This window comes from Cyanistes caeruleus, chromosome 3 (assembly GCF_971803275.1).
Source record: "Cyanistes caeruleus chromosome 3, bCyaCae1.hap1.1, whole genome shotgun sequence".
Lineage (NCBI taxonomy): Eukaryota > Metazoa > Chordata > Aves > Passeriformes > Paridae > Cyanistes > Cyanistes caeruleus.
Genome location: NC_141703.1, coordinates 15,249,592 through 15,275,942, shown reverse-complemented (window position 1 = coordinate 15,275,942; position 26,351 = coordinate 15,249,592). Strand labels below are relative to the sequence as shown.

At 40.8% G+C, this 26,351-nt stretch overlaps 2 protein-coding genes across 18 annotated transcripts in view; both read right to left on the bottom strand.

Moving 5' to 3' along the window:
• Positions 1 to 15,245, bottom strand: part of BCLAF3 (BCLAF1 and THRAP3 family member 3) — a 32,966-nt gene extending 17,721 nt beyond the window's left edge. The window contains exons 1-9 of one of the 8 annotated variants that reach the window (XM_086879939.1): positions 14,464 to 14,993; positions 12,392 to 12,587; positions 11,639 to 11,783; positions 7,361 to 7,432; positions 4,856 to 5,434; positions 3,847 to 4,512; positions 1,379 to 1,554; positions 600 to 714; positions 351 to 414 (exon numbers count right to left, since the gene is read on the bottom strand). In XM_086879939.1, coding sequence (XP_086736065.1) covers positions 351 to 414; positions 600 to 714; positions 1,379 to 1,554; positions 3,847 to 4,512; positions 4,856 to 5,434; positions 7,361 to 7,401 — 1,641 coding nt within the window. In that variant the 5' untranslated portion in view covers positions 7,402 to 7,432; positions 11,639 to 11,783; positions 12,392 to 12,587; positions 14,464 to 14,993. Of the gene's footprint in view, positions 1 to 350; positions 415 to 599; positions 715 to 1,378; positions 1,555 to 3,846; positions 4,513 to 4,855; positions 5,435 to 7,360; positions 7,433 to 9,981; positions 10,188 to 10,347; positions 11,233 to 11,638; positions 11,784 to 12,391; positions 12,588 to 14,463; positions 14,994 to 15,103 lie in introns of those variants that run through there. The other 7 variants (XM_086879937.1, XM_086879941.1, XM_086879942.1 and 4 more) reach the window with 7 other exon arrangements.
• Positions 15,246 to 23,946: 8,701 nt separating this feature from the next.
• The window catches only part of MAP7D2 (MAP7 domain containing 2), an 84,143-nt gene continuing 81,738 nt past the window's right edge, over positions 23,947 to 26,351 (bottom strand). For all 10 annotated transcript variants that reach the window (XM_086879931.1, XM_086879926.1, XM_086879925.1 and 7 more), the window contains 2 exons: positions 26,028 to 26,307; positions 23,947 to 25,557 (listed from right to left, as the gene is read on the bottom strand). In XM_086879931.1, coding sequence (XP_086736057.1) covers positions 26,058 to 26,307 — 250 coding nt within the window. In that variant the 3' untranslated portion in view covers positions 23,947 to 25,557; positions 26,028 to 26,057. The remainder of the gene's footprint in view (positions 25,558 to 26,027; positions 26,308 to 26,351) is intronic.

The following is a 26,351-nucleotide window of genomic DNA, read 5'->3' as shown; positions in this document are numbered from 1 at the left end:
TTTGTAACCTCAGAGGGAAACCAAGAACCACACATCAATCACAGACTCAGTATTTACTGAGTATTATTTAAAAACAGACAGGGGTTCAAGCAGCAGGAATAATCACACTCCAGCTACTCTGGAGAACACATCTGCATTTTACTGCTTAGTGATCACAGTACATTTGCATCACTGTGGTATCTGTAAATATGCTTGGGTGTGCATGTTTTTCAAAATACTCAGAATTACTGCTGGTCTTCACAGCATGTAAAAATGATGTCCCAGTAGCAAGGGGAAAACATTGCTTATATCTATAATATATCTGTAATAATAACTTACTGCTTGCCAAAAAAGTTAAGCAATCAAGGTACCTGGGGAGATTCAGATGGCACAGTTCGTTTGTTCTGAAGTTCTGCTAGAGACATGTCAATCCTCCTGGAACACAAAAATACTGCATAAAAACAAATGCCATCACTATAAAGGCAGAAGCACTCTTGACCAGGCTACAGAGTGTTTCAAAGATACAGGCAGATAAAAATAATGAATAAAAACTTCACACTGTGCTAAGTCTACTCAAGATTAACTACCCTAAGTGCAAATAAATTAAGACAAACAAGTACCTGTGAATTTCTGGATCCAAATGTCTTTTAACTTCATTTGTATTTGCACTTGATTTATCCTGAATTTTTGAGAACCGTTCATGTAGGGTTATGTCAGAAGATGTAAAATAATTTGCTGTGAAGAGATATTAAATACAAGAATGTTATTTGTAGTATTTGAAATGTACAGTGGGAAAATCTATTTTTTTAAAGACTAATTCTTAAGGATACCATGATAACTCTACTGAAATGGAATTACAAACTATTTCCACTTTCAGTTTAATATTCACAAATGAAAGATTAGGCCAGCCCAACTTAGACAACCTTATTTGATAAGATTAAACTCAATTGTCAGCAAATGATAGCATGGTAGTACTCAAATTACTAGAATTGATAAAGCTCAACACTGAACATGATGCATCTGCATAAACACTAATCTGGAAAGGAAAAGGAACGATACATAACTAGAGAGCTGTGATTACAGCAAAGCTCCTTTATTCCTGTCACATTTCCTACAAGCAGGTTACCCGCTCATGCTAGCAAAAAATCATTTTGGTCTTTAATCTCCACAATAATGCCTCAGTTATGGCCTGAGACCTTCCTGCAGGCATCCACCACCCAACTACTTTAAATCCACAACCTACATTTTCCTTTAAACAATACAAAAGGAAGCCAAAATACAAATGAAGCCAATGGCAAACACCTGAAACTTACAGGGACATCATATCTAAACCATCAGCTTTGGGTTTAGTAATCATATATACATAAACACATACATATACTCCAAATATTACAGACACCTTTCACTTGATGAATAATTGTGATTATTTCCTGAGTGAATTCTTTTGATGGGTCATTTTCAATGTTTTGTGTTACAGATTCCATGTGCTCAAACACTGGATGAAAATTTTCTTTTTTTCTGCCAACAGCAACCAGATCATGGGACATCTGTCTCTCTGTAGTGTGACTAGAAGTCCTAGAATAAAAAAAAAAAAAGTTTATCTTAAAGCAAATATCTAAATCTGAAACCTTGAAATAGACAAGTAGAACAAAACAAACTAAGAAGTTCATTTTAAGAATAAATGTGATTAAAAACAAAAATCTCATTTTATTTCTTTTTTAAATTAAAAAACTAGTAAGGCCATAAAGGAAGAAAAATCTATAATAAAATATGAAGATATAACTTCACTCTCAGGAATCTTTGTTTCTGTGAAGCATGCAATACAAAAATTGTGACTTTTAAATTTAATTCAACTAGATTATCAAATCTAGATAAAATTAAGATCCTGATAGACTTCTTTAGAAAAATTCTGAAAGGCAATTATGCCGGTGTCTTGTTTATAAGGAGCTACCACGCAATTTTCTAGAACAGTTCAGAGATAAAAAATGTCTCACATCTTTAGGAACTGAATCATCTCTTCAGCCTAGTGAAACAGCAGTGAAACTTCAGTAGCAGTGTGTGAACTCAAGAACGTGCTTACCATCTTTTTGTAAATTTTTACTCATTCTAAAGTTTACACCCCAAATGGTTGTACTTCTGCTCAAAAATTATTTTGACAAGAAAGCCAACACTTCAACAACCCTACTGTTCTTGCTGCAAGGAAAATGCTTGTCATTCTAAAAGATAAATTAAGGACTCTAAGAGCACATGTAAAAGCTTTCAGGATGAAGACTTTCAATTGTTCATTCTGCAAAGTGATTATGTGCCTGGCCCCACTGCATTAGAAGCACACAAGTCTAGAATTCCATACAAAAATTCTATCAGAAATAGCCTCTAGCAGATGCTAGAAATCATCTATTTTCCCCTAGAAAACTGGGAATAAATACATGCAAGAAGAAATCCAAGCAACCTCAGGTTTGGATATTTGAATTATCTACCTGATCCCAGGTTTATAAAGAAACTATTCTTCTTAGCTGAGTCATTTCAAGTCGGGTGTTTCTTAAATGCCTAAAGTAGGCAGCATGAATATTCCAAGTCATCAGCTTCCGTAAAATTAGTGTTCTTATCTTAGAAAAAATAAAATGTTTAGCACTTTTGGCTTCAGAAGCAAACCCTCCATACAGTAAATTAGCTGTAATCAATGCAGTAGTTTCTTTGGTCTGCAAACAGCTACCACGTCCATTGTGCATGACCTTCAAAAACAGCAGCAAGAGGCTCTAAGATAGAGGAATCATCCTATGGGTTAGCAACAAAACCCAAAGATTTTCCTTACATTATCATTTAGCAAGTCAAATCCTCATCCTAGCCCAGCTGTAGGTAATGGGCATTACTCCACCTCCCTTTCCTCAGTCTTTAATATTAGCCCCTTAAGTGCAGTAACTTGTCTTTGTAACTCTCCATTGTATTACATGTTTTTGAAATAGTGCAGAGAATAAAATTTATATAGATGTTTTATTTGGGACAAGAGGCAAAATACCTTTAAAATGAAAGCTGATCATTTTGGAAAGAAAGGTAATCTCTTCCAAAAGCAATTACTACCTATATAAAATATTCTGGCCTGCAACAGCAAGAAAACCAGAAAACCCTACAAGAATCTATCAAAACCAAGCTGCTTACTCTCTACCATGTATTTATCATCTAAAATTTTATAGTACTGCCACTTTTTCTTCCACTGCAGCCAGCACTGGGAATGCTAAATGCAAACACAAGTATTACACAGAAGACATTTGGAAGCAGACTCTACTGCTTTTCAGTTCTGATGCCTCAACAGGTTGCCACTTTGTTATAACAATAAATGACAACTCAGATATCTCATTTTTAGCAGTTTTACTGAACTTGAGATCTTGAACATCTGAATATCTGCTTGAGATTTATGTATTTAAAGGTTAGCTGATTTTTAGAAAAAAGAAGGGAAGACAGTTTGAAAAAATGCCATTGTATTTCAGATGAAAGCACAGGACTAGGCTTTTCTGCATTTGGGTTTTGGTTTTTTGAGGATTTTTTTTTTAATAGAAACACATTTACTTATCATAACTAACTTCTAACTACAGGTTTGTATCAGGCATATCTACTTTTTCCACTTCCTGCAACTCCATAAAACAGTGTTGGGGTTTTTTTGTTGGTTTTATTTGTTTATTTTAATAGAGGTTTAATAGTTAACTTGCAGGGAAGTTCTTAACAGGAAAGTTACCATTTTAGAAGAAATGAAACTAAAAAGGTACAATCATAGTTTGTCCTGGTTAGCTCCTAAAGAAACCATGCTTCCCTCCAATGTTCACAAACTGTAAATAAGACAGGAAGAAAGCAGAGGTGAAAGAAAACCAATACCTGTACTTGGTCACCATTTTCTTCATATCCACTTTGACTGTGAGATGTTCTCTCATACAGCTGGCATCTGACATTTTCACATCTGAAACAGTATGACTTGCATCATGCTGGCTATTGGAGGAATCTACATTTTTCCTCAATTCCCCATCTTTCCTCACTCTTTCATTCAGTTTGTTTTTAAAAGATCTCAGCTCAACATCCATTTTGGAAGAGTTAACACAAGCATTGCAGCCCTTCTTTGAACTGTATTTAAGAGGTTCCTCAACGTGCCGTTCTTCAGTCCGCCTCGCTCTGCCACCACTAAAGTAATCTAACTCCTTGCTGTTCCGGGCCCCCTTGGAAGAGCCGTACTTCTGCTCTTCCTGCTTCACGTACTTCTGAGCTCTGTCGTCTGGAAAAGGCTTTTCCCCGTCGGGATGCCTGCGCCGTTTGTGACTGTACTCATAGGCTATCTTTGTGACAGACCCCCCCAAGTACTCCCTCTCAGCCGACCGGCGGGACTGGCCACCCGGGTATCTTTGCTCCTCCTTTTCTTGGCAGGGTGGAAAAGAACGTTCTTGCTTCCACTCGGAATTTCTTGCTACATCTCCACCGTCATACCTCTCCATTTCCTTAGCCCTTTTAGACGCGTGCCCATATTCTCTGTAATCGTGATCTTCAGGATACCTGTGTTGACATAAAGCAATTTACACTTGCACTAGAGAAGAAAGCGAGAACTTATATGTGCAGAATGTTGGACAGCAGAATGCGTGGCAAGTTAACCCATAATCCCTCACGCCAAGGTACAGATGTGCAGGGGCTCTTAAGAGGGAAATATTATCCTTTCATACTCTAGCCAGCAATACGATTTACTTAAAAGACAAATACTTCACTACTACCAGTCGCCCATAATTAAACTACAAAGTGGCCAACGTGTTTCAAGGTGGATATCTTCAACTATAATGAAAACAGACTTTCACTTGAGGCTTTACACCACAATACCCAGGGTTTAATTATTTTATTCCTATACCTCTTCTGTAAAGAGCTCCTTGCCGTAAATTCATCAGAAACTCTTCTGGGTGACTGACCATACTTCTCTTCATGTAACCTCTGGTGCCTCAAGTCATCTTCATGCCATTTTCTTTCAAGTTTGCAAGAAGCCCCTAATGGTCTATGAAAAGGTTTCATTCCTTTTTCATTACCAGTGACTTTGTAGTGATCAAACATGTATCTGTCCTCCATCTTGTGCTGGTAAAATGGACGATCGTGATCTTTATAAGGTATTTCCGAGTATTTTGGTGGTAACTGGCATCTCCTATTACTTTCAGTCCTTTCAGATGAATGTGTTCTGTAGGGCTTATGACTGTAAGCATCTTCCATGGGAATTCTTTTCAGGTTTGGTGAAGGTGACCTACGTTGATATATTCTCTGGTGGTTATTTCCATGAGGTGCAAACCTGGAATTGCTTTGTCCATACTTTTCATCTTCTGTTCTCCAAGGCATAGACTTTTTTGGATCCTTACGAAAGCTTTTATATTCACAGTCATAATTAATATGATCATGCCTTTGCCTGTGGTGCTCTGGAGTCCTAAAAGCTGGAGATAAGGACCTAAAGCAAAAATAAAATCCACTTTGAGTAGTTCCATAAAATTGAACCAATTTCTTAATGAGAACATCTATTTCCTAAGGAAGTAGAGTTAGTACATAATTTTAATCAGCTTGTAAAAAAATTAACACCAAGATATTGAAGTGGCATTTTTCTGGCTGAGTACCAGGCTTACTTTTACCCTGTTGAAAGTTTTCATAGTAAAAATACCCACTTGAAATTGTAGTAAGTCAATCATTTTTGTCTCCATGAAGTTTTTTATTTAAAACTAAAAATAATTTCATATACATGAAGTTTCCACTACATTGAGAACAACTGTTATACATATTTTCACACCTCTCAAGCATTCCCTATCTTTTCCAGGGCAAAGAGAAAAAAGGGAAGGAAAAAAACGTGTCTAAAGAAATTTAAAAGGGAAGGAAAAAGGTTTTCTTTGCATGCTGAATCAACCTTCAAAACTGAAAGATTGAAACATTACAAAATATATTTAAATTGTCATATAGGTAGGCTTTTTCTTGCAGAAAAAAAACAAGTTTGAGAAAGATGCTTTGGTCTTTTGGATAATTGTATGTACATGTTCACACATGTATACACACACTTCCACACTTACTGCAGCTTTTGCAATTAAAGATCCAATTGCATCACTCAGCTCTGCATTTTCACCTACAGTTACAAAAATGAGGGAGTTATAGCCAAAATCTCCTTAAAATGAAGAAGAAACAGCACAGGACACGAAGAACCCAAAAGTAATCCCAGACATAACAGTTCTGCTTGTGTTCAAGTATTCACTGCACACTCTTGACAAACTCTTTAATAAAAACCATCAAAACACAAGTTGAAATAAGCCACTTCCTCTGTGCACAAATTGCAAATGAACAGTTTGACATAACTATTTACTCCATTTCTGCAAATGAGTTCAAACTCAGAACCACAGATGTTCCTAAAACCATAATAGCTTACTTCCAACAGCACCTACACTGCAGCTGCTGTCCCACATAGGTCTGGTTAGGGCTTACATTTTAATGTGAGCTGGGGCTGCCCTTACTCAAATGACATTCACAGCTATCAATCTAGTACAGACATAGGTAGGATTTCTCTTTTTAAATACAAAATAAACAAATAAAAAAACCCACACATTTTTCTGATTTATCCGAACTCCCTTGTCTTGGTTATCACAACTTAGTCTGTTTTGAAGAGATACCCAAAACCAGCACTAATTCCACATTCTTAAAAGCTTGAAATTGTATTCCACCCTCTTGGTTTTAGCACCTCAAATTTGCACTGCAAGTCTTAAAAATGAGGCAGGTAACTCACAGCATGAAGTAAGCTGGATGTTATTCTGGTGACAAACGTCACTAGGCTAATGTCCAAGGAGAAGGGCAACAACTCCCACATTTCCACATGTTTTCACTCTGTTACGCTGCAAGGCATGTCTAACTGTGCTAAAGATCAGTTTACAAATCAGCCCCAAACTTCAGTAAGTCTGAGGTGTTTGAACTTAGTTTTGTTTTTTTTAAAAAAAAACCTTCCAACTTTTTTAAAACAATTCCTCCCTGTAGGCCAAGAAGCAAAACAGAAGCAAGTTACAGATATCCAGTGCTCAAGGTGGTGCTTGTGTAAAAATAGCTAGTTTGGGACTCGGAATTTGTGCTTAAGGTAATTGTAAATCCCACAACACAAAAGAGGAATAAGGTTCTTGGCAGTCTGCAAAAAACTGAATACTTCCAGCTTAAAAGAAATTTCAACAAAATCATGAGCTGGGAAAAAAAATTACAGGTGTTCAGCTTGTACAATAACTTATAAATAATAAAACACACTTTAAAAATTGCAATTCTGCATGCAGTTTTATTTCTTTAATGAAAGTTTTAGGTCCTAGTTATAAATCCTTGTATAGAGCTACATTTCAGAACATAAGCTGTAGATACTTACCTTGGTTTCCATCGTGGTGATCTTGATCTAGATCTTGTCATCTTCTCTCACGTGTTTATGAGTTTCTCGAAGCTGTAAAAATTATATAATTTACTATATAATTTCTGATTACAAATTGCAACAGGAAATTTTTTTTAACATGTGTAGTACTATAAGCTTTGAAGTTAGGGTGAGGTATATTTTCAGGATGTTGTATTTAAAAGGTAAACTTCCAATACCAATTTTAAGGCAAGCAACCTTTTTTTCTCTAGCTGCTGTTCTTAAAACACAGTATATTTTCTTTATAAAGATTTAAATATTTGATCATTGTTCCATTTTTCTCTCCATTTTGTAATGCTTTCTATTCAACTTGCTGTTAAATGCTAATAAACTCACAAGCTGCAGCAATGAAAAACACAGTATGTGTTGAATGCTGTGGATGATAGAGGGGAGAAACAGACAGCTTTAAAAATAAAGTTTGTAAAGGAAAACGTTTTTGCATCAAGTTATATCTTGAGCTTCATATACACTGAAGCTCAAATTTGTCATATACACCAAAAATTTTGCATGGTTGCAGACTTCTCCTAAGTTTTAGCTTCTCCATCAAATCTTAACTGCAAGCTCATCACATACTTCATTCAAATCAAACCAGGTACAAAAGATCACTTCAGTTGTACTTCACCTGCTAATAACCTACTAAGTAGACAAACACTAAACATACAGTGGATGCACTATGACAAAGTGCAGCTCCTGACTCCTGAAGAAACCCTTCTCTGGGAAACCCTTCTCATAAAAGCTATGAAAGAATGCAAAAAAACCCCTAGGAACTCCAAAATGAAGTGATGAAAATGTACATACAAACTCACCAGTAATGTGACTGGTGAATAGGAATGAAATGATTGTTCATTATTTAGCAAACACAAAGGATTAAAGCAGAATGAAATTATTGGGTAACTGGTTTTTAACTGGTTAAAAACTGAAGTTTGGACCACATACGCATGCCAATAGCTTTTAATTACCACAAAATGCTTTAAAGGCCAGAAATATAGATGCAAAAACAGATCTATCAACAGCTCTAAAGTTAATGAACAACCCTCCATTTGAAACTGAAAGAATACACCCAGGTCAATGGCACTCTACATATGCAATGGTATTTTCTGTATTTATTTGTTCAGACACTCAGGGAGACAGAAAACTAGTCTGAGCTAGCAAAGTATGGCTTTTTTGACACTCCCAGAGCTTAAATAATTCCTTTAACTAAATATTTTGCCTAATGAACTGAAATTGAAAAGGGAGAAAAACATGCAAGCTTTAAGGCACTATCTGAAGTAGTGTGCACCCACATGCCTGACCCAGTGCCTCACACCCCCCAGTCACACTGACTGCCCAAAGTATCACCTTGCCATACTCCACTTTTCGGTATGATTACCTCATGGCTGAAACAGTAGGATCTTTAGAGAAGAATATACAGCATACTCCCGCTGCCTATGCCGCAGGCAGGCATTAGACAAGCCACCTCCTAAACTAGAAACTGCTCATTAAGTTGCACCCTAAGCTAACCATACATTTATTTGCAAGATGTAGCAATGGCTTAGTTCTGAAGAAAAACCTCTAGAACTCTTTTTTTTTCTCTTTGCTCCACAATCAATATTTTCATGTAACAAAGCACGAAGTTGTAATTGTTGCAAGGGATAGTGAACCCAAAAGAATCCAACCCCAAAGTACCCCAAGGACAAGATAAAGCATTTGTTCTCTGAACTCTCAAATATGAAGTTATCACTGCCTCTTGTATCCTAAAGACATATATCTGAGGAATGCATAGCATGAATTGACTTCAGGCCTTCTGCTTACTTGAAGATCATACTAGCCAAAGTTAGATACCATGCTCCAATGCCAGTATTCATTATTTTTCAAAGAAAGGTAATACTGCAATCAAAATAGTTTCCTATATTTCACCCATAAAAAACACACCTTACAAAACAGTACTTAAGAACAACAACAAAAAAAACCAAAAACAACCAAACAAAAAAACCCAAAAACCCCACAGTCCCTGGGTAATGCATTTTAAAATGTGGTCAATCTCCCACAAGCTTCAAAGATTCACTAGTGCCATCTCTTCTGGTAAACTTTTTCTTCCTACTTTTCCTTCAGTTCTAAACTTTATTCCTAATTTTCAAATGAGTATGTAAACACCAGAAAGACAAAAGTACCATTAAACTCCACCCAACCATCTGTATAGAACTTGATCTGCCAGACTGATAAAGCTAGAAACTGAGCATACAGAACAACCAATTCCTTATTCTTTCTGAGACTGGCTAAACAATCATACCTAAAAGCGTGAGAAAGACTGTGACAGCATGTCCTAGATCTTGCCTTAGGATAAGGAGGACTGCTGTAATTTCCAATGATGACATTCCTTTTGTTTAGTGGAAAGAAGTGTTCATCTAATGCACCTCCTAAAAATGACCCACGCAATAAGATTTCCTCACAGAGAAACACACCATGTGAAGGCAGCAGACACTCCCCCCCAACAAGACTCCCAGTGCAACACCAGAATTGCAAAGTCATCTATACAGAATTTGTAAACATTGCTAAATCCAGGTTAAAGTCACCTCAACCAGACCCACAGTATGGTTCCATACCAAAAGTAAGTTTTTTGTAAGATGGTATCGGGTAGCAAGCCTGTCTGTAGCAGAATTACTTGAATCAAGTGAAGCCCCTACAGTTTCCAAGTCAGGCATCCAGGTGCTTCTGAAAAGACAGGTCATGATGGAGCAGTAGTTCCAGGACCTGGCTGCTCTGGGCTCTGAATTTCTCCAAGATGTTCTGCTGTACTTTGGGAGACACACTGTCACTATGAAAACATGAAGAACTATTTTTTATCTAAGCAGCATTATTAGGTTCAGAGTGCTGCTTGTGTTTGTTACATTACAACAATAAGTGACTCATTTGGAAGAGTTATCATTAACTGTGCTTAGATAGTTTTTAAATATTAATGAGACTCCCACTTTTTATTTTCTTTCCCTTGACTTTTGGAACTGGACTCAGACTTCCCTCTTGGGAGAAATGGCCTCAAGCCTGCTGCCAGCTCTCCTTTGATTCTACCCTTGAGATATTAGTGCTTTGACAAGTACAAAATTCTTTTACAAACCTGAAAGGAGTATCTTGAGACAAGTAACTCAAAAAATGACCAGAAATTGTATGGGATGTGCCAACTTGAGCACACGTTCTTTCAGAAAGGGCATAAGTTTTTAACAACTTGCTCTCCTGAACAGAACCATCTTCTACCTCTTGACTTTCTCCAGCATGAAACAATAAATCATAAATTACTGCAACCATCTAGCTGCACAGAAGGGAACTGGAGCAAAGAGCCCAAAATCAGCAAGTCTCAAACAGCTAAAACCCTACAGGTAATAGCACAGACTGGGTAGAAGCAGTTAACTCTCCTGGAACAGACTATAAATGTGTGGACTGCTTTATGTGACTTTTTGGTGCCTTCCATCATTTCATGGAACAGATCATGGAAGAAACCTTATTCAGGACACACAAAAGGCAAATCAATACTAATAGTGGCCATCACCTGGGAACTGCTCTTCAATGCCTTTCACCTATAGCGAAGGAGATGTCATCCCCCACCACTTTCTGAGGGATTGCCTGACCAGCACCACAAACTTCTCAGAGGACAGAGGGACAAGCAGGTCTCATAGGCTGGGTCCCATGGCCAACACAAAGACTGACACTGACTTTTGCTGTAAAAACCACCCACATCACTATTCTCTCACTGTGCCCAAAAAAAGATAAGAAGCAGCTCCAAGATTTTCACTGACTGCCTTCGAGGTAGGGATCAATCGGAAGCTGCAAGAGACAGGCCAAAGTCTGTATTGCTGCAGTGTCTGTCAAGAAAGAAAAAGCAGGAATTGAGACTCTCAATATCAGGACAACTAAATATTTGATACAAATACAATCAAATTAAAAGCTCAGTTGCAATCCAGACTTCAAGTTCTTTTCTCCTTTTTTCTTCTTTTCTCTTAGGTCTGCAATACAGAAAATCATTTACACCATCCTTAAATGAGAAGTATAGAATTGGCAACTTCTCTGCTGTGTAGGTTGTAAGAGCTTATTCAAAGGCTGTCCCATGCAGTGCCCACTCCAGCCACTGTCCACACAGAACACAAGCCTGGCATGTTCTTGCTCATTCATCTTCAAGGCAAATCCTATCACCTCCAACACCAAATATAAAGGAAAAAGTATAAAAGCAGAGAAACATCTCCCAAAAAACCAGTCTCAATGTTTCTGAACCTGCAACAGGATTCCTGTAGACAAAGCTCCCTTGACAGGCTTCAGTAGCATCTTCACTGTTAACTCAGCTCTGCCAGCACATGGAGATGACTTCCATCTCAAGGCACACCACCTCAGGGAAGGACACGTGTGACAGCTTTGAAAGCTATGAGCTAGAACAGCTTAGTCAAGTTTAAGTCAAGGGCACACATCCAGCTGAGACAAATGGAACTTGGCTGAGGGATTTCTAAACCATTCCCTCTTTTAGACAACACAGCAGGTAACAGATCAATGCAAATGAGTGAGAGCCAAATATCCATCCTCAGTTCTCTCACAGATCTCTGATACTCAACAACGGCTTTTTATGATTACAGATCCCTTCCCCTGGGGAAGGGACTCTTGGAGGACGTTCCACATCTCCAAGGATATGTTTTGAATCTCCACAACATTTTGTGGCAGGTCTGGAGCCACTGCAGTCTCACAGCCTAAATTCTCACTCACAGCCTAAATCCTCACCACCAACATTACCAAGGAGATAATCCTTTTTTACGCCCTCCATTTTTCATGCCATGCTATATTTCAGAAATTTCCATATCTGGTCCACACCATGTCCCCATGCAGCTGTGGCAGAGCAGCTGGGGATGGAGGCCAGCAATGGCAGAAGGCAGCACCACACTCCTGCTGAATATGTCACCCCTCAAGGAAAGCAGCTCCAATGCTCCAGTTTATCTGAGACTGGGCCTCCCCAGCAGTAGAAGCACCCCTTCAACCTACCAAAACCACATCCACTGCAGCTTTAGAAGTTGTCCTGCTCAGCTTTATCCGTTTTCTTTGGCACAAGCTGGGGAAGGCAGGCTTTACACAGGCGGTATCCCAGTGCCAAGGACTGTTAACAGACAACCAGGCCTCACGCAACCGATGTAACGGTGCCTTGTAGGGGCAGCATGTGGGGATCACTCTCCTCTGCTTGCTACACAAATAGACAGAGATAAAAAAAGGATTGTTCCCCCTCACAGGAGGATGAAGACCTACTACAGAAAGTACAGGCCTAGCTCAAGCACACAGAATTTCTTAGTGGACCAACTAACAAATTCTAAGTAATTGCTTGAAACGTATACAAAATGTTCCCCTGTGCCTGCATATTTGAGCAAAGGAATAAAAATAACTGAATAGTCTACAGAGCATATAACTTTTCAGTGAGTTCTCATTTAAAACCGACCCATTCAATTACACTAATTAGCAGGCAATGCCTCACCTTTGCAAAAGAACAGATTAGAATGCCAACTTGGAACGACTGAGCAGGATAAATCTGTATCACATAATAAATAAGGTACTTCACTTTCCAACTTTTTTTTTGCACAAAGAAAACCCAACCCATATTAGTGAGCAATTTCTATAATGTGTTGAATTAGAGGCCTTTAACACCTGCTCAGTACAGAGCTTCAAATGTTACAGCACCATACCCAGCCACATCTGCCGACCAGTTTCTAAGGGGAGACCAGAAGCATGTTAAATCTGTTTGTGTCAGTCCTAGAGACAAACCATAACTTCCTGCCTACTGAAAGCTCTCCAAAATACATAAACCATGATGGAAACCTCTGCTTTTTCACCTTGGTGTCTCAAAACCACCAGAAAACCAAAATAAGACCCTTAATTATTCAAAATCAGTGGTGCTGCAGCACAGCACTGCCAGGAGGCTTTCCCCAGACACAGCACAGAAATGCTTCTTTGCTGGAAGACTGGCATGTTTCCTTCCCTCCCTACAGACAGCAAGAACCTGCTGCCACCCAAGAGGAAAGGCAAACCTAGCTGTGTGCAGCCACATCCCTCACCAGCTTCCCTGCAACACCAACCCAGCCTATGTTACCTCCTGAAAGGCGAACACCCACAAGCCAAGACTGCACCAAAATCAAGCCCATCTTGTCCCAGCACAGGCACATGGAGAGTTGGTTTGATGACTCTTACAAAAGTAGTGGCAGAAATACCAGTTCTTTTGCTGAAGGCAGATGTGGAGGAGTGCATGGACACTCAAGATAGACAGCGGTTTATCAGGGTAACAGGGTGTGTCACTAAAGGAAGTTAATTAATTTCAGTTCACCTCATCAACACCAATATTAAAAACAAATCAAAAAAAGATCTGAAAAATCCTCAAAGGGAAAGACTGTGTTCCCTACCCCTCTCTGCCCAGCTCCATGTCAGGCTGCCACAACAGGACATCCTTCACCGAAGATCCTTCCATGTCTTTTGCATATTTCTTCCCCTCCCTTCCTGGCATCCTCTTCCCTGTTCTTCCTCCAGCAATCCACACCCAGCAAGACTTTCACACAAGATTCACTTTTCCTTGAGGTCCACACACACAAAGTAAGCAGGTAATTAAAATCTCCCAGCAATTTGAGCAGCCTTTATTTTAAACCCTTATAACTGAGGAATCTAAACTATATTAATAAGTGACTTGGGGCATTTAAGAATGACAGCAGAAATTAAGTGTTGCTGTCCTAGGTGGAGTTGAGCCAAGTGAGGAGACTGCTATCACCAGCTCCTTATGAGACATTACCACCCACTCAGATGTGTATAAAAAAAATGTGCATAATCAACTAAATCACTTAAAGAAGTCTCAAGAAACCCACAGATTTGTTCAAATGGGCACCAATTCATCTTGCTTTAGCTTGTCTCAATCTGGAAAATACATTAAGCTAAACCAGACGTACTGAAACTGAGCTATGACTGTTACACAAAATCTGTACCGTTCTAAGTTTTTATAAAGACTTTAACTGGTGTGGTTCTGCATGTGACAACATATAAATTACTAGAAACAGGCAGACTGTTGGTATTTATGCATTGCTCACCTCTAAGGTGTCCTTACAGTAACAGTGAGCAGCGACCTCAGCTCTGCGGTGTTGCCGGCCCAGAGGGTTCACAGCAACACGGGTGTTCTGGAACAGTCACTACTCGGGGGCACGGCCGACAGCCCCGCGGCGACCTGGGTGTGTGCCCCTGCCCTGTGCTTTGTTCCTGGCCTTGCCAGACCTCCTGAGGCCCCCGCGCACCGCACCACGGCACACACGCTCTGTGCATACAGGCACACATGCGGGGCGAGGCTGCCCCGGGTGCCGCTGCTCCGGGCTGCCCCGCCGCCAGCGGACACCGGATGGCAGCGGCACAATCCCCGCCGAGCTCCCGTCCCCGCAGCTCCGCTGCCAGCGGCCAGCAGCGGCCGGGCCAGAGCGGGGACCGAGGGCGGCAAACGCCACTCACCTCGCCCGGGCTGGGCCGGGCCAGGCCGACCGCCGGCTCTCGGTGGGCGCGGCGGAAGGCGACGGAGTCCCGAGTACCCCGGCCCGCTCCTTCCCGGCTCGCAGGCGGCGCTGACGGGGACAATGACCCGGCTCCCCCTGCCCGCGGCACCGCGACACCGGCCCCCGCCCCCTCGCCGGGCCTCACCAGGCCCCGCCGCGGCCGTGGTGCCGCCGCCGGCCCAGCACTCACCGCCTGCGGCGCCGCTCCCGCCGCTCCTCCGGCCGCCGCCGCTCCGCCCCGAGCAGGTGCCCGGCGAGCCGGCGGGGCGGGTCCCGGCGGCCGCGCCGGCCGCGGCTGCTCCGCACGGGCGCGGCAGAGAGAAAGGGCGGGCGGGGGGCGGCCCGGAAGGGGAGGGCCGGGCGGGGCCGGGCGGGGGCGGCTCCGGCACCGCCCCCTGACCGCCCCTCTCAGACCGGGGCCCCTGAGCCGGAGCCTCGGCGTGCCGCCGGGAGCCGGGCTCTCCTGCCCGGGCTGGGCAGCTGGCTCCCGCCCGCTGGTTCCCGGCCGCGGTAGCGCAGAGGACGCGGTGCGCTGACCCTTCCCGGGTGTTGGATTCTGAGCGGTCCCTCACCTGGAACGCCCTGTGGGAAGTAGAGCCCTTCCGTGTCACGGGCAGCCAGGAGGCTCAGCCGCGTCCTGGGGCGCATCACGGACAGCATCGCCAGCCAGGAGAGGGAGGGGATTGTCCTGCTCTGCTCAGGGGCGGCCTCACCTCGAGTGCTAGAGGAGAAACTATTAAAGAAGTGGCTCAGCTAACTTGTTCAACCTGGAGGAAATCTCATGGTCTACCACTTCGTCATGAGGGGAAGTGCAGGGTCAGGCACTGATCTCCTGTCTGTAGTGACCAGTGACAGGACCCAAAGGAATGACCTGGAGTTGGGTCAGGAAAGGTTTAGGGTGGTATCAGGAAAAGGTTCTTCACCCAGAGAGTGGTTGGGTACTAGAACAGGCTCCCTAGGGAAGTGATCACAGCACCAAGCCTGACAGAGTTCAAGCTTTTGGACAATGCTTTCAGGCACATGGTGTGGTTGTTGGGGCTGTCCTGGGCAGAGCTAAGAGTTAGTTCTTCTGGGTCCCTTCCAGCTCAGAATATTCAGTGGTTCTGGGACACTTGCTCACTGCCCCTTGTGCCCAAAGAACAGATGGCAGCTCCTGCGCAGGGCCAGGGATGGCAGGAGCGGGGCAGGCCCCATGAACCTGGGTTTGCTGGGCAGGCATCACAGACCCGGCCCTTTCACTGGTCTTGGCTGCACTGTAGTGGATCAGGCAGGAAAGGCTGGACCGAAGACTCCCCGAGGCCAGACAGGTCCAACCCTGCAGCTGCAGCCACCATGGTGCTGCCCCCAGCCTGCAGGTGAGGCAGCCGTGGCTCCCTTGTCCCAGGTGCCTCGCAAGGTGTCAGGTAGTGCTCTGCAAGACTTTTCGCAAGTTCCTGGAGTTCCTCTCAGAACACACACTACAGGATGGCTCCTTGCCTGGGATCGGATCAGTCCCAGTGACATGAAGGCTCTTTAGGCTGCTGGGATACATTAATTCCTTCGATTGCCAGTCCTGATAGTCAGCAGGCCCAACAGGTTTGGTGTCAGTTTTTCCTTCAGGAGCTATAAACAACAGAATCACACACTGAACATACTGTAATCCTTTCAAAACAAAGTGTCTTCTTATGGCTGAAAACCACTCAGAAATAGATTTATAGATCACACAAAACCAAGGAGACACTGATGCTATCTAGATTGCATTGGTATCCAAGGCTGTTGGTCAAGGATCTTGAATACTACATTGGTGCTTTGTCAGATCAAATCCTTAGCATAAATTTGATTCAGCACAGATGCAGGCACACTATTTTGTTTTAGCCTGAGCATGGTTTTGATGCTTGGTTGGTTTTGTATTCTTACAGTAGCTAAAGGAAGACAAGTGATACCTGATACAGTATCATTACAACTGCAAAGGCAGGTGATATCTGATCTTGTGTAAAGCCTACCAAGTAAACCTTGTCAACTTTTTTTAAAAAACAATTTAATTTAAGAAAAAAAAAAAAAAAAAGAACCAGACTCATCACACTGTGTTACACAGTCTTGACATTTTTGCTGTAGCCAAGAACCATAGTGTTGCATTTGCTCTGTCATCAAGCCATGGCCTGAACAGGGTGAAGTTATATTCACTGAATAGTGAGTGGAGAGGAAGGGTTGCTTACTCTTGGCCTCCTCAAAGGGATGGTCTCAGCTTCCCTATATTCTGGAGACCAGTTTGAGCTGACTTTGGCTGTCCTTTGGACTTCAGCTGCTGATGTCCTCCTGTCCTCCTTTATAGGACTTATCTTTCAGCAGTGCATTATCCTCAGTTTTCTGTCTTCTCAAGCCTGGGGGCTGTAGGTGGGACTGAGGGATCCCTTGTCACAGGTATCAATCCATTTGCTGTCTATGTCCACAGGATCCTGCTCAGTTCTCTGTGGACTCACATGCATGGAAATCCATGATTGCTGTATAAAAAATTTTCCTGCATTCACCAAAACACTTTGAAATGCTCGTATAAAACGGTAAGATTCTTTCTTAATTTAGTTGTAGCATTTTCCCAATTAAAATGGACTGCAGAAGATTTACTGACCCATAGGGCACAGAATTACAGTGGCAAGCAGCACCAAACAACACTTGCTTCCTCTTTGGTATGCTGGAATTTTTGTTAATAGAAATTCAGGATAAGAACTGCCTCAGTGAGGTTTAGATGGAGAAAGTGAGACTGAAGCAGAGAGATGCCACTGATCTGCACTTTCTCAAAAAACCTGGGTAGGTGCAGATAAGGTAGTATCTTATCTGGTATATGCCAGATAGATGCAGTCCCAGTTTGACATATATGGCAATATATGGGATAATCACTGTATAGGCAGCCACCTTTTCATTATCAAGATTCAGAAAGTCGAACTAACAGTAAAAAAATTGGTTTTATTCCCTGCTTCAGCTGATGTAATGATTTGCCTGACCTCTGCATGTAGGGGGTGACCGCTGCACTGAGACTTAAATCTAAGCAGATTTGAAACAAAAACTGAGCTCACAGTACAGACAGCCTCTGTGTGCATAGGGAAAACTTCTACATGACATAAATTATCAAATTTCATTTTCAACCTATTTACTTGACGTTGCTGCAGATGGTCTTGATCCAACATATATTTATGGATAGCAGGATGGATACTATCCTGATGGATAGTAAGCACTATGTGGATAGTAAGGATCTCTGTGGTTAGGATCATGTAGTCAAAGTAAAAAACAACATACATACTTTACAAGTTAAATTAATATTTAAATCAGTGTCTATTAGTAGCTCCACAGCATCATTATTCTACCTCTAAATTGGGAAGGCTATTCTATTGCACAAGACTTGGCAATTACTGCTTATTAAGACTAATTATTTTAATCTATTTCCATGTTTTATTTCTAATTAAGTATCATTAGAATAGAGAATCTCTTTCATATTCCTTTAATGCTTAATTTAGTAAACATTCCCTTTGGAAAGAGCACAACTGTGGTTTGCATGCTAAATACTTGGAAATGATGAATAGAAGTTACCTAAAATTCAAAAGCAGGAACTAGCCCTTGACAGCAGACAGATCTTATGGATCTGTTCTTTCAAGGAGGGATTTCATTTTCCACATAAAATGGCACTGACCTCTGCTGAACCATATTATGCTAATTAAAAAAAAAATAAAACATCTCCTTGATCGTTGGCAAGGTCAGGCACAGAAGCAGGCACAGAGCACAGGAATGTGCTCCCCAGTCACCTGGACTTTCCTGCAATGCCAGGGCTGACCACCATAGCAGCTGCTGCTGAAAACCTGCTCTCCACTGAGGTGCACCAGATAAATGACATTAAAATCTTGCTGTAGGAGTGGTTTGGCTTGGTTGTCATACACAATTCATTTTGGTGTCTCCAGACAGAGCCTGTACATGGTGACAGTTAAAAGGGAAGAAGCATCTTGGAACAGTGAGAGAGGGTCTGGTGGATTCAGCACCCCACAAGATGATCTTGATCCACTGTCAAGAACTGCTGTCCGGGGTTAAATCATGGTTATACCAGGCAACTTCTCATAATACCTGAAGGGAAATGGTTACTTTTGTACTTGACTGTCTTGTTATGGCTCCTGATTAGGTTTGCATGGCTTCATTACTAGGATTTCTGCTTTTGAAGGAGTTTCACATTCATGCTTTCTTCTTCTGCCTCTCACCCTTCTATACCCCTTAGCACAATCAGGCACTTTTTTATCAAAATGCTTTCACCAAACCACAAAGTGCATCTTCTGTTAAGAAATGAAAATGAGCAGCCTAATTCTTTGCAGGTATGTTGGTCATTTGCTTCTTCTAATGGTAGTAAGAATAAAAAAAAAAAAATTCAATCATTCAGTGGAACAAAATTAGCTAAACCTCTAAGTTCCCAGCAAGGGATCATCAGCTCTCTCTCTTAATTTATAAAAATTAGACACTGGGGTTTAAGTCAATTGCTGAGGTTATTTGTCAAAGGAACTTCAACTCTGTAATACCTTATACAGGCAAGACAAGAATTTGTTCTAGAATGAAGCAATAAACCCCAAACTCAGTCATAAGAACTTTCTTTAACAGTTTTCTGTGGAACTATGATACTTTTTTCAGTCTAGGCTCAAAGCAACAGATGACTCCCTCCTTCATTGAGGAAATATATCCTACATTTTTTAGCCTTGAAATTTAAGGAACACTGGAAAATAATTGTTTAATTAAAACCTGAAGGAATGTGTGAGGATGACTAACTGCATGACTTGGCTCTGATAGTATCACCAAATTACTCTTCAGAGAGAGCCTCCAGCAAGCCCAGGCTCTCATGATGTAACAAAGCCAGTGTTTTATTTATAAGGTTATCATGGCTTTCCTGTAACAACACATGAAAATGTGCCATTGCTGCTGGGCATGCAGTCCATGTGAACTTGGTAGGGCTTTGGCAAAATACCAGTGAAAACAATCTCAGTCTATGAACCAATACCAATGTGTGACATAAATGCAGTAAGAGGATTTGAAAAACAAAGGCTTTGAGCTTATCATCCAAGAGGCTACAGCAGATGAATTTGAGGAGGAAGGCAGAGGCACAAAAAGGCTGCAATGCTTTGCTTGTGCAAGAGCCAGGTCTTGGAATGACAGAAGCAGAAATTGCAGTAAAACAGCAGGATGAAAGCCTGACTGAGGAGAGAGAAAATTTCAAAATGTCCAGCTTGAGACAACACTGTCGGCGTGACTGATACTGATTTGCCTTAGGAATTTTAATAGTAATTATGTGGCAGTAAATATGTGCAAAGTGTCTTAGCATTCTTCAGTGACTGTGACCTTCAGCCATTCCTCAGCTCATTTATTTGCTAAATCCACCAGCAGTTTCATTTGCTACAAGACACCTGCCCTAAAGCCCAACACTGGTGCAAGAACATTGCCATAAATTAACCTTGCAAAACTGTAGGTTAGAAATACAAACGTTGCTTGCCAAAAGGGAAGAACTTCTGATCTAATCTTCAGCTGGGGAAGTTTTAGCCATGTCTGACCAGGACTGTACCTGTGGCCCATGCTGGCAGGGTTTCAATGCTGTTCCTGACACCCTACTGCACACAGTAGTCTTTGAAAGCCTCTTTGAACTTGGGTTTCTATGCCAGCTGTGGTGTAGACAGCCTTTGTCAAGGAACTGAGAGAACAAACCCATTTCAGCAGGCAATGGCCAGAATTTGTATTCTTTTGAATTTCTGTATTTAAACTGATAAGAGGTTTAAGAAAAATAAAAAAAAAAAAGAAGAAAATTATTCCTGATTGAGATTTCACACCAGTAAAATTAGAAGTTACTCCATAGAATTTAGTGGCATAATCCCCCACAGCTTTGCATATTTAAGGTGCTAAAAATGTTATTTCAGATAATGCTGCCATATGTATTTTAAAGGAGAGGTTACTCTGAAAAGGGATGTGTGTGCATGTTAATATGATATTACAGGTATTGCCCTGATCATGCCTACTGAATTTGGTGAGAGGGATTATTACTTCCAGAAAAAACATAAGATACTGACAGAGTAATTTCCCTGATTCTGAACACCTCTTACACACATCAATTTTTTTCTTCAGCTATGCCATTTTACATCCTTGGGTCCATTATTGTACAATGTCAATCACCAACAATTGCAGTGGACTTCAAGTTATTCCTTGTAGGCACAGCAAGAGCTAAAGTGATATGCAAAGCTGCTGGTTTAAGCTATTTATATAACTATTTTAAAAACTTATTCTTAGAGAAAGGACTTCCTAGAGCATGCAGTTCATTGCTTACTGCTCCTTCTATTCCTTTGATCTCCTGTGCATCATAGTTTTTTTTTCTCTGGAAATCACTAAGGCTTGATCATAACAAGGATACACATCTATTTTTGTAAAGCTCCCAAGTGAACATGACACACTATCTTCCAGAGCCTCAATTCTGATCCTGAAAAATGCAGGCCTCAGGTAATCATCAAACCTACTAGTTTAAAAACATTACTAAGCTCAGTCTTGCATTATCAAAATGCTATAAAACATATACAAGCTGCAGAGCAAACAAGGCTACTGGGAAGAAAACAGGTATCTAAAATTCTGGTAATCAAGAAGCCATTTTCTTATACTTTAGGTAATTATTTTAAAAATTTAAATGTAATTTCCCTAAAGAGTTTCTGCCTGCAGTTTTAAGGACTTTTCCACTTCACATGCTTCAGCAGACATGTTAAATTGGAGTGAACAGTATCACTTACTCTTCAGCTGTCGGACATCAAAGGATGAGATAAATGATGGGATAAAAAAATGAACATTCTGGCTCATGGTGTTCTGGACCGGTATTATTGCACTAACAGAAACAACAGAAATGCATCTGAATATTTTAAGCTTTCTGTTATTTTTAAAGTATGTATTCTGGAGAGACTGAACTTAAAACCTGTTTTCCTGAAGATTAAAAAGAAAATCCAGAGAAAATTGCATTCAGTCCAAACATACAATATATTTTCCAGATTTCAGTACAGTGGCTCAGCAATAATAATACACTTTTCAGCATTTAATACTGATACTGAAGATCAGCATCCCTAATGTTAGATAACTGCCCTTTAGGTCTCTCTGTGGCAACAGTGGCAGTATAGGTGAACCACCACTCTTCACGCCGGTTTTGGAGGCAAACAACAGCCTGAATGACATTACCCTGAAATGAAAGCAAATGAAGAAACTTTTTTCAGTTTCTACCTTGTTCTTGAATAGGGAGGGAGGAGGAGGAGAAGGCAGAAGTCTCACAGGTCACTAAATCAGAAAAAGGAGCAGCATATTACCACTGATTCATTTGTGCCACATACAGGACAGTCTCCATTCTTGTGCAGGACACAGGCCAGGCTTAGAGAAAACAAGATATAAACCTCAGAGTCTAGATTTCAGCTCTTGAATATTGAACTACCTACATTTTAATACAGTTTAAACCTTAATGGGAAGGATGTCTCCTTCTAGTGTTTCCAGGCTGCTGTGCAGCATTGAAGCCCAGTTATCCTGGGATCTCAGGCTTCTCCAAGCAGCATGATCAATGCCAAAAGGCACTGTGCTACCTTGGGCAGTAGAAGAGCTGCAGTGCCACACCGACCATACCTGGAACAGGACTGGGCTGGTGGCAGGGACACTTGAGCTGCAGATGCTGTGACTGCAAGCTGGGACTGAGGTGGGGTGGGAAGCACAGAAATGTGCTGCACTCTTTATGACAGAGGGAAGGTCTCCACCCTGCCAGCCAGAGTAGCAATCTGCTATATCTGCAGCTTTCTGCACACACCTCATTTGTATAATTAAAGGAGAGAGAGGACGATTCCCCCTGCTTCTAGCTGTTCATCACCAGATGAAAATACAGCCTGGGGGTCCAGATCCACCCTTCACCAATGCAATTTTATTTTGAATTTAACTCCTGGGGAGACAGGAGGTCCAAGGCAAGCTCTGAGTGCCATTTCCCAGGGCACCATGGAAAGTGTTGAACCTAATCAGAAAGCCACTGTGATCCCAGTTACCTCACGGGTGTTATTTATCTATTAGAAATTTAGTTATATAAAATAACAGCAGAAAAGCTCTATCAAGGACTTCTGTAAATCACTAGCGATCCTTCACTGCAGTTGCAAGACCACTGAAAAATTCAAAGTAAATCTCATTGCACAGTCTTGATTCACAACAGCAAACACTGGTATGGTGCTGCTATGAAGAAGTTACAGCATTAAAAGCAAAAAGAAGCAATTTAACTCATAAGCTGACAGTACCTTCTCCAGATACACAGACAAATTTGAAAAGTTACATCTGAAAGCAAATATAAAGGTACATATGCAATTTCTTCACCAATACTCATCTTGTTTCTTTCAATCTTAGTAAATAATTGAGTGGACAAGTAACACGAATGTTTCAGGAGTCAATACAAATGAAATGAACTGTCACCATGGAAAGTATTAATATACCTCATCATATAAACAGATTGTCTCATTTGCAATTTTGACTGAAGTGATGATTTTAAAAAATGTATTAAAAAATTTTCCCCTCAGCATTTCACTAGAGAACTGTCAGCAGCTCCAGGCTGGTCACTTTCCAAGCAGCAGTGTGTGCACATAGCTCCAAGAGAAGTTCAGCATTTATGTCACAGGTACTCTTACAGAACAACTCTTGCACATTAAACAGAACAGTGTCTACTTATCACAGTTCTCAAATTTTCTTTTGCTTATTTTCTTTGCCAGACAGCAGAGGCTGGGGCTGCAAGCTGGCCCCTATGCTGTTACCAGCCCTCTGGATGCCACAATTTGGAGTCCTCACCTTAAGGTTCTTTGGCACCAGCCTGCACTTCCTCAGTGTATTGGCAGGACCCTCAGAAAGCAAATGAATATATGGCAATGGGAACAATGGTGAAATATTCTGAGGTTTTGACAACCACCCCTTCACTCAGCATGATACCCTCCTTCAGAAAATACCTCAGAACAAATTAACATACAATAAATATGGGAATAAAAAGTGATAAGAAACAAGTCAGATTCATAAATGAAAATGTATTTCACCTTTATACATGCTATACAGGTCATGCAAGTACAGAAATCTACAGGTTATACAATGACACCATAATAAAATATAATATGACATTTGTCAAACACAATGTATTACAGCAAAACAAACTGTTTCTGTTTGTTTATTATTTAGGAAATAGATGAAGAACTTATTTGGAAGACACAGTACCATGCTACAGCTTACTGCACAGTCAAAATAAAGTTTCTTTGAAGTACACTAACATAAATAGAGCTGGGTTGTTGTAGGTATGATTTCTTTAGGCATTGCACATCATGTCACTGGTTACTTTCCCACTGCTGACTTTTAAGAGCACAAGAATGGTGCTACAACTGAGAGTACGTGTTCTACACTGTGAACTCTCACACGTGGAAAAAAAAAAGCAAAAAAAAGCAAAACACCCCCTCCCCCCAAGTTTTTATGTCTTTTGTGTTAGTGTCCAAAGAGAGTTACATTTATAATTTATTCTTATAAGGGACAGGACAAAATGTCCTCAAAGCAGCACCTGATCTAGCATAAAGGTTTACCAACAGAAATAACACTGTATGGCACATGACGTCCCGACCTTGTACATCTTGATGTGGACTGTTCCATACAGATGTTTACACAACATTAAGGGCCCCCAGTGTTCCCGGTGTGCATTTTTGCCTTTGTGTTTCTGACACACACATATTGTTTTGCTGCTGACCCAATCCCATTTTGTTTAACCTACAGGAAGACAAAATACTTCTCTGTGTGACAGAAAGCCCGCTGGTATCAATCAAGTGTATTTAAAGGTTAATGTGTCACCCTCCTCATCACTCACTCGGATCTACTACAGCTATACTACATATATATTAAAGGGTTACACTTGGCATTTTGCCTAGTTTGCTTACAAGTGTTACACAAATATGATTTTAAACACAGTTGATAGCTGCTCCCAGACTAATTAATTTTAACTGGTAAGTGGCACTAGTGACTAAAACTGTCAACATAATCTTAAAGGGATAGTTCCCACACTCCACAGTCATTAAGAAGGCTCTTTTGATTCCAGCAGTTATATGTTTTTCAAGCCTCTTCAGCTACAGTTTTGAATTACACACCTCATAAAAGTTGCCAATAACTCCTTATTAAAGACAAAAAAAGATAGGCACAAAACTAAAGTACAGTATATTATTTTGTTTCAATGCACTGTGGGAAAACCCCATCATTATTTACAAGAAAAAGATGTCTAAATGGATGTATGATCAAGCTTAGGAAAGAATTATTTAAAAATAAAATGCACAGGTAAAAATCACAGTGAAGTGTTGAGATGAATTTTAAATTAAAGAAGAAATAAGTGCTTTATTAGCAGCTAAAGCTCAAATTCTAATGCACACTCCGTCTTCCCTGAAACATCAAGGCTCTAGATCATTGGTTTCTACCAAAAGCAGCCAGTTATTCAACATATTCCCTGGGAAGACAAGTTATATTCAGCTCTGATTATTTGAAATCCAATGTTCCATTGTTTGAGGACTGCAGAAGCTTTTTCATATGACAAGCTCATATTTTACTGCCAGTAGCATCACAGGGATATATATCCTCCAGAAATCGTTACCTCTGTCAATTAAAAAGAGAGAAGAATATCAACTCAACTATACAAGTTAGATGACCTCAGGTTTGTAATTTAGAGAACATACTCTTCCAAAAGACCTGCCTACTATGGATTTTTACTACGCTGGCTTTTCAGGGTATGTGATTCTACACTACAAGTTTTAAAGCAGCAGAAAATGGTAAGCAGCAGTAATAACTACCATAAAGGTACCCTATTAATGAAGAAATTCTGGATGTCTAAAGGAAATGTTTCCATTTACCAGATACTTGTGGTTGCTATGATACAGTCAGTTTGCATATGATGCAAATTTATAGGCAGCTGCAAATCTCAAAGATTATGTTCAATTCAAATACCTAGGAGAACAGCTTTCTTTCTCTCTCCACACTGCTGTATACAACTGCTGCAATAATTCTGGGAAGATAGTAAGTAATCACAGCAATTTATCATACCTAAGATGTTTATCACAATACTATACCTGTATCTGTTCTGCTGAAAAGCGAGGCTGTCAACAGATAGAATTAAGTGTATTTTCCTGTCCCGGGCTGTTAAATCCCTCAATCAAGTTTTTGTTACAGTCATCTAGGCTAAGGGTATCACTGGACATCTTGGAGTAGGTAGCTTGGCCTGTGAAATCCAAGAGGTCTTCAAGAGCCTTGGCATTACTTGTTCCGTTTTGGTCCAAAGAAACACCTGGCATGAGTTCATTCATGGGTGAATATTCAGGGATAGATATAAGTTCTTCTTTTGAAACTGGGCTATATGAAAGAAAAAGGAAGAAAGACACAGAGTAAGAGGTGTA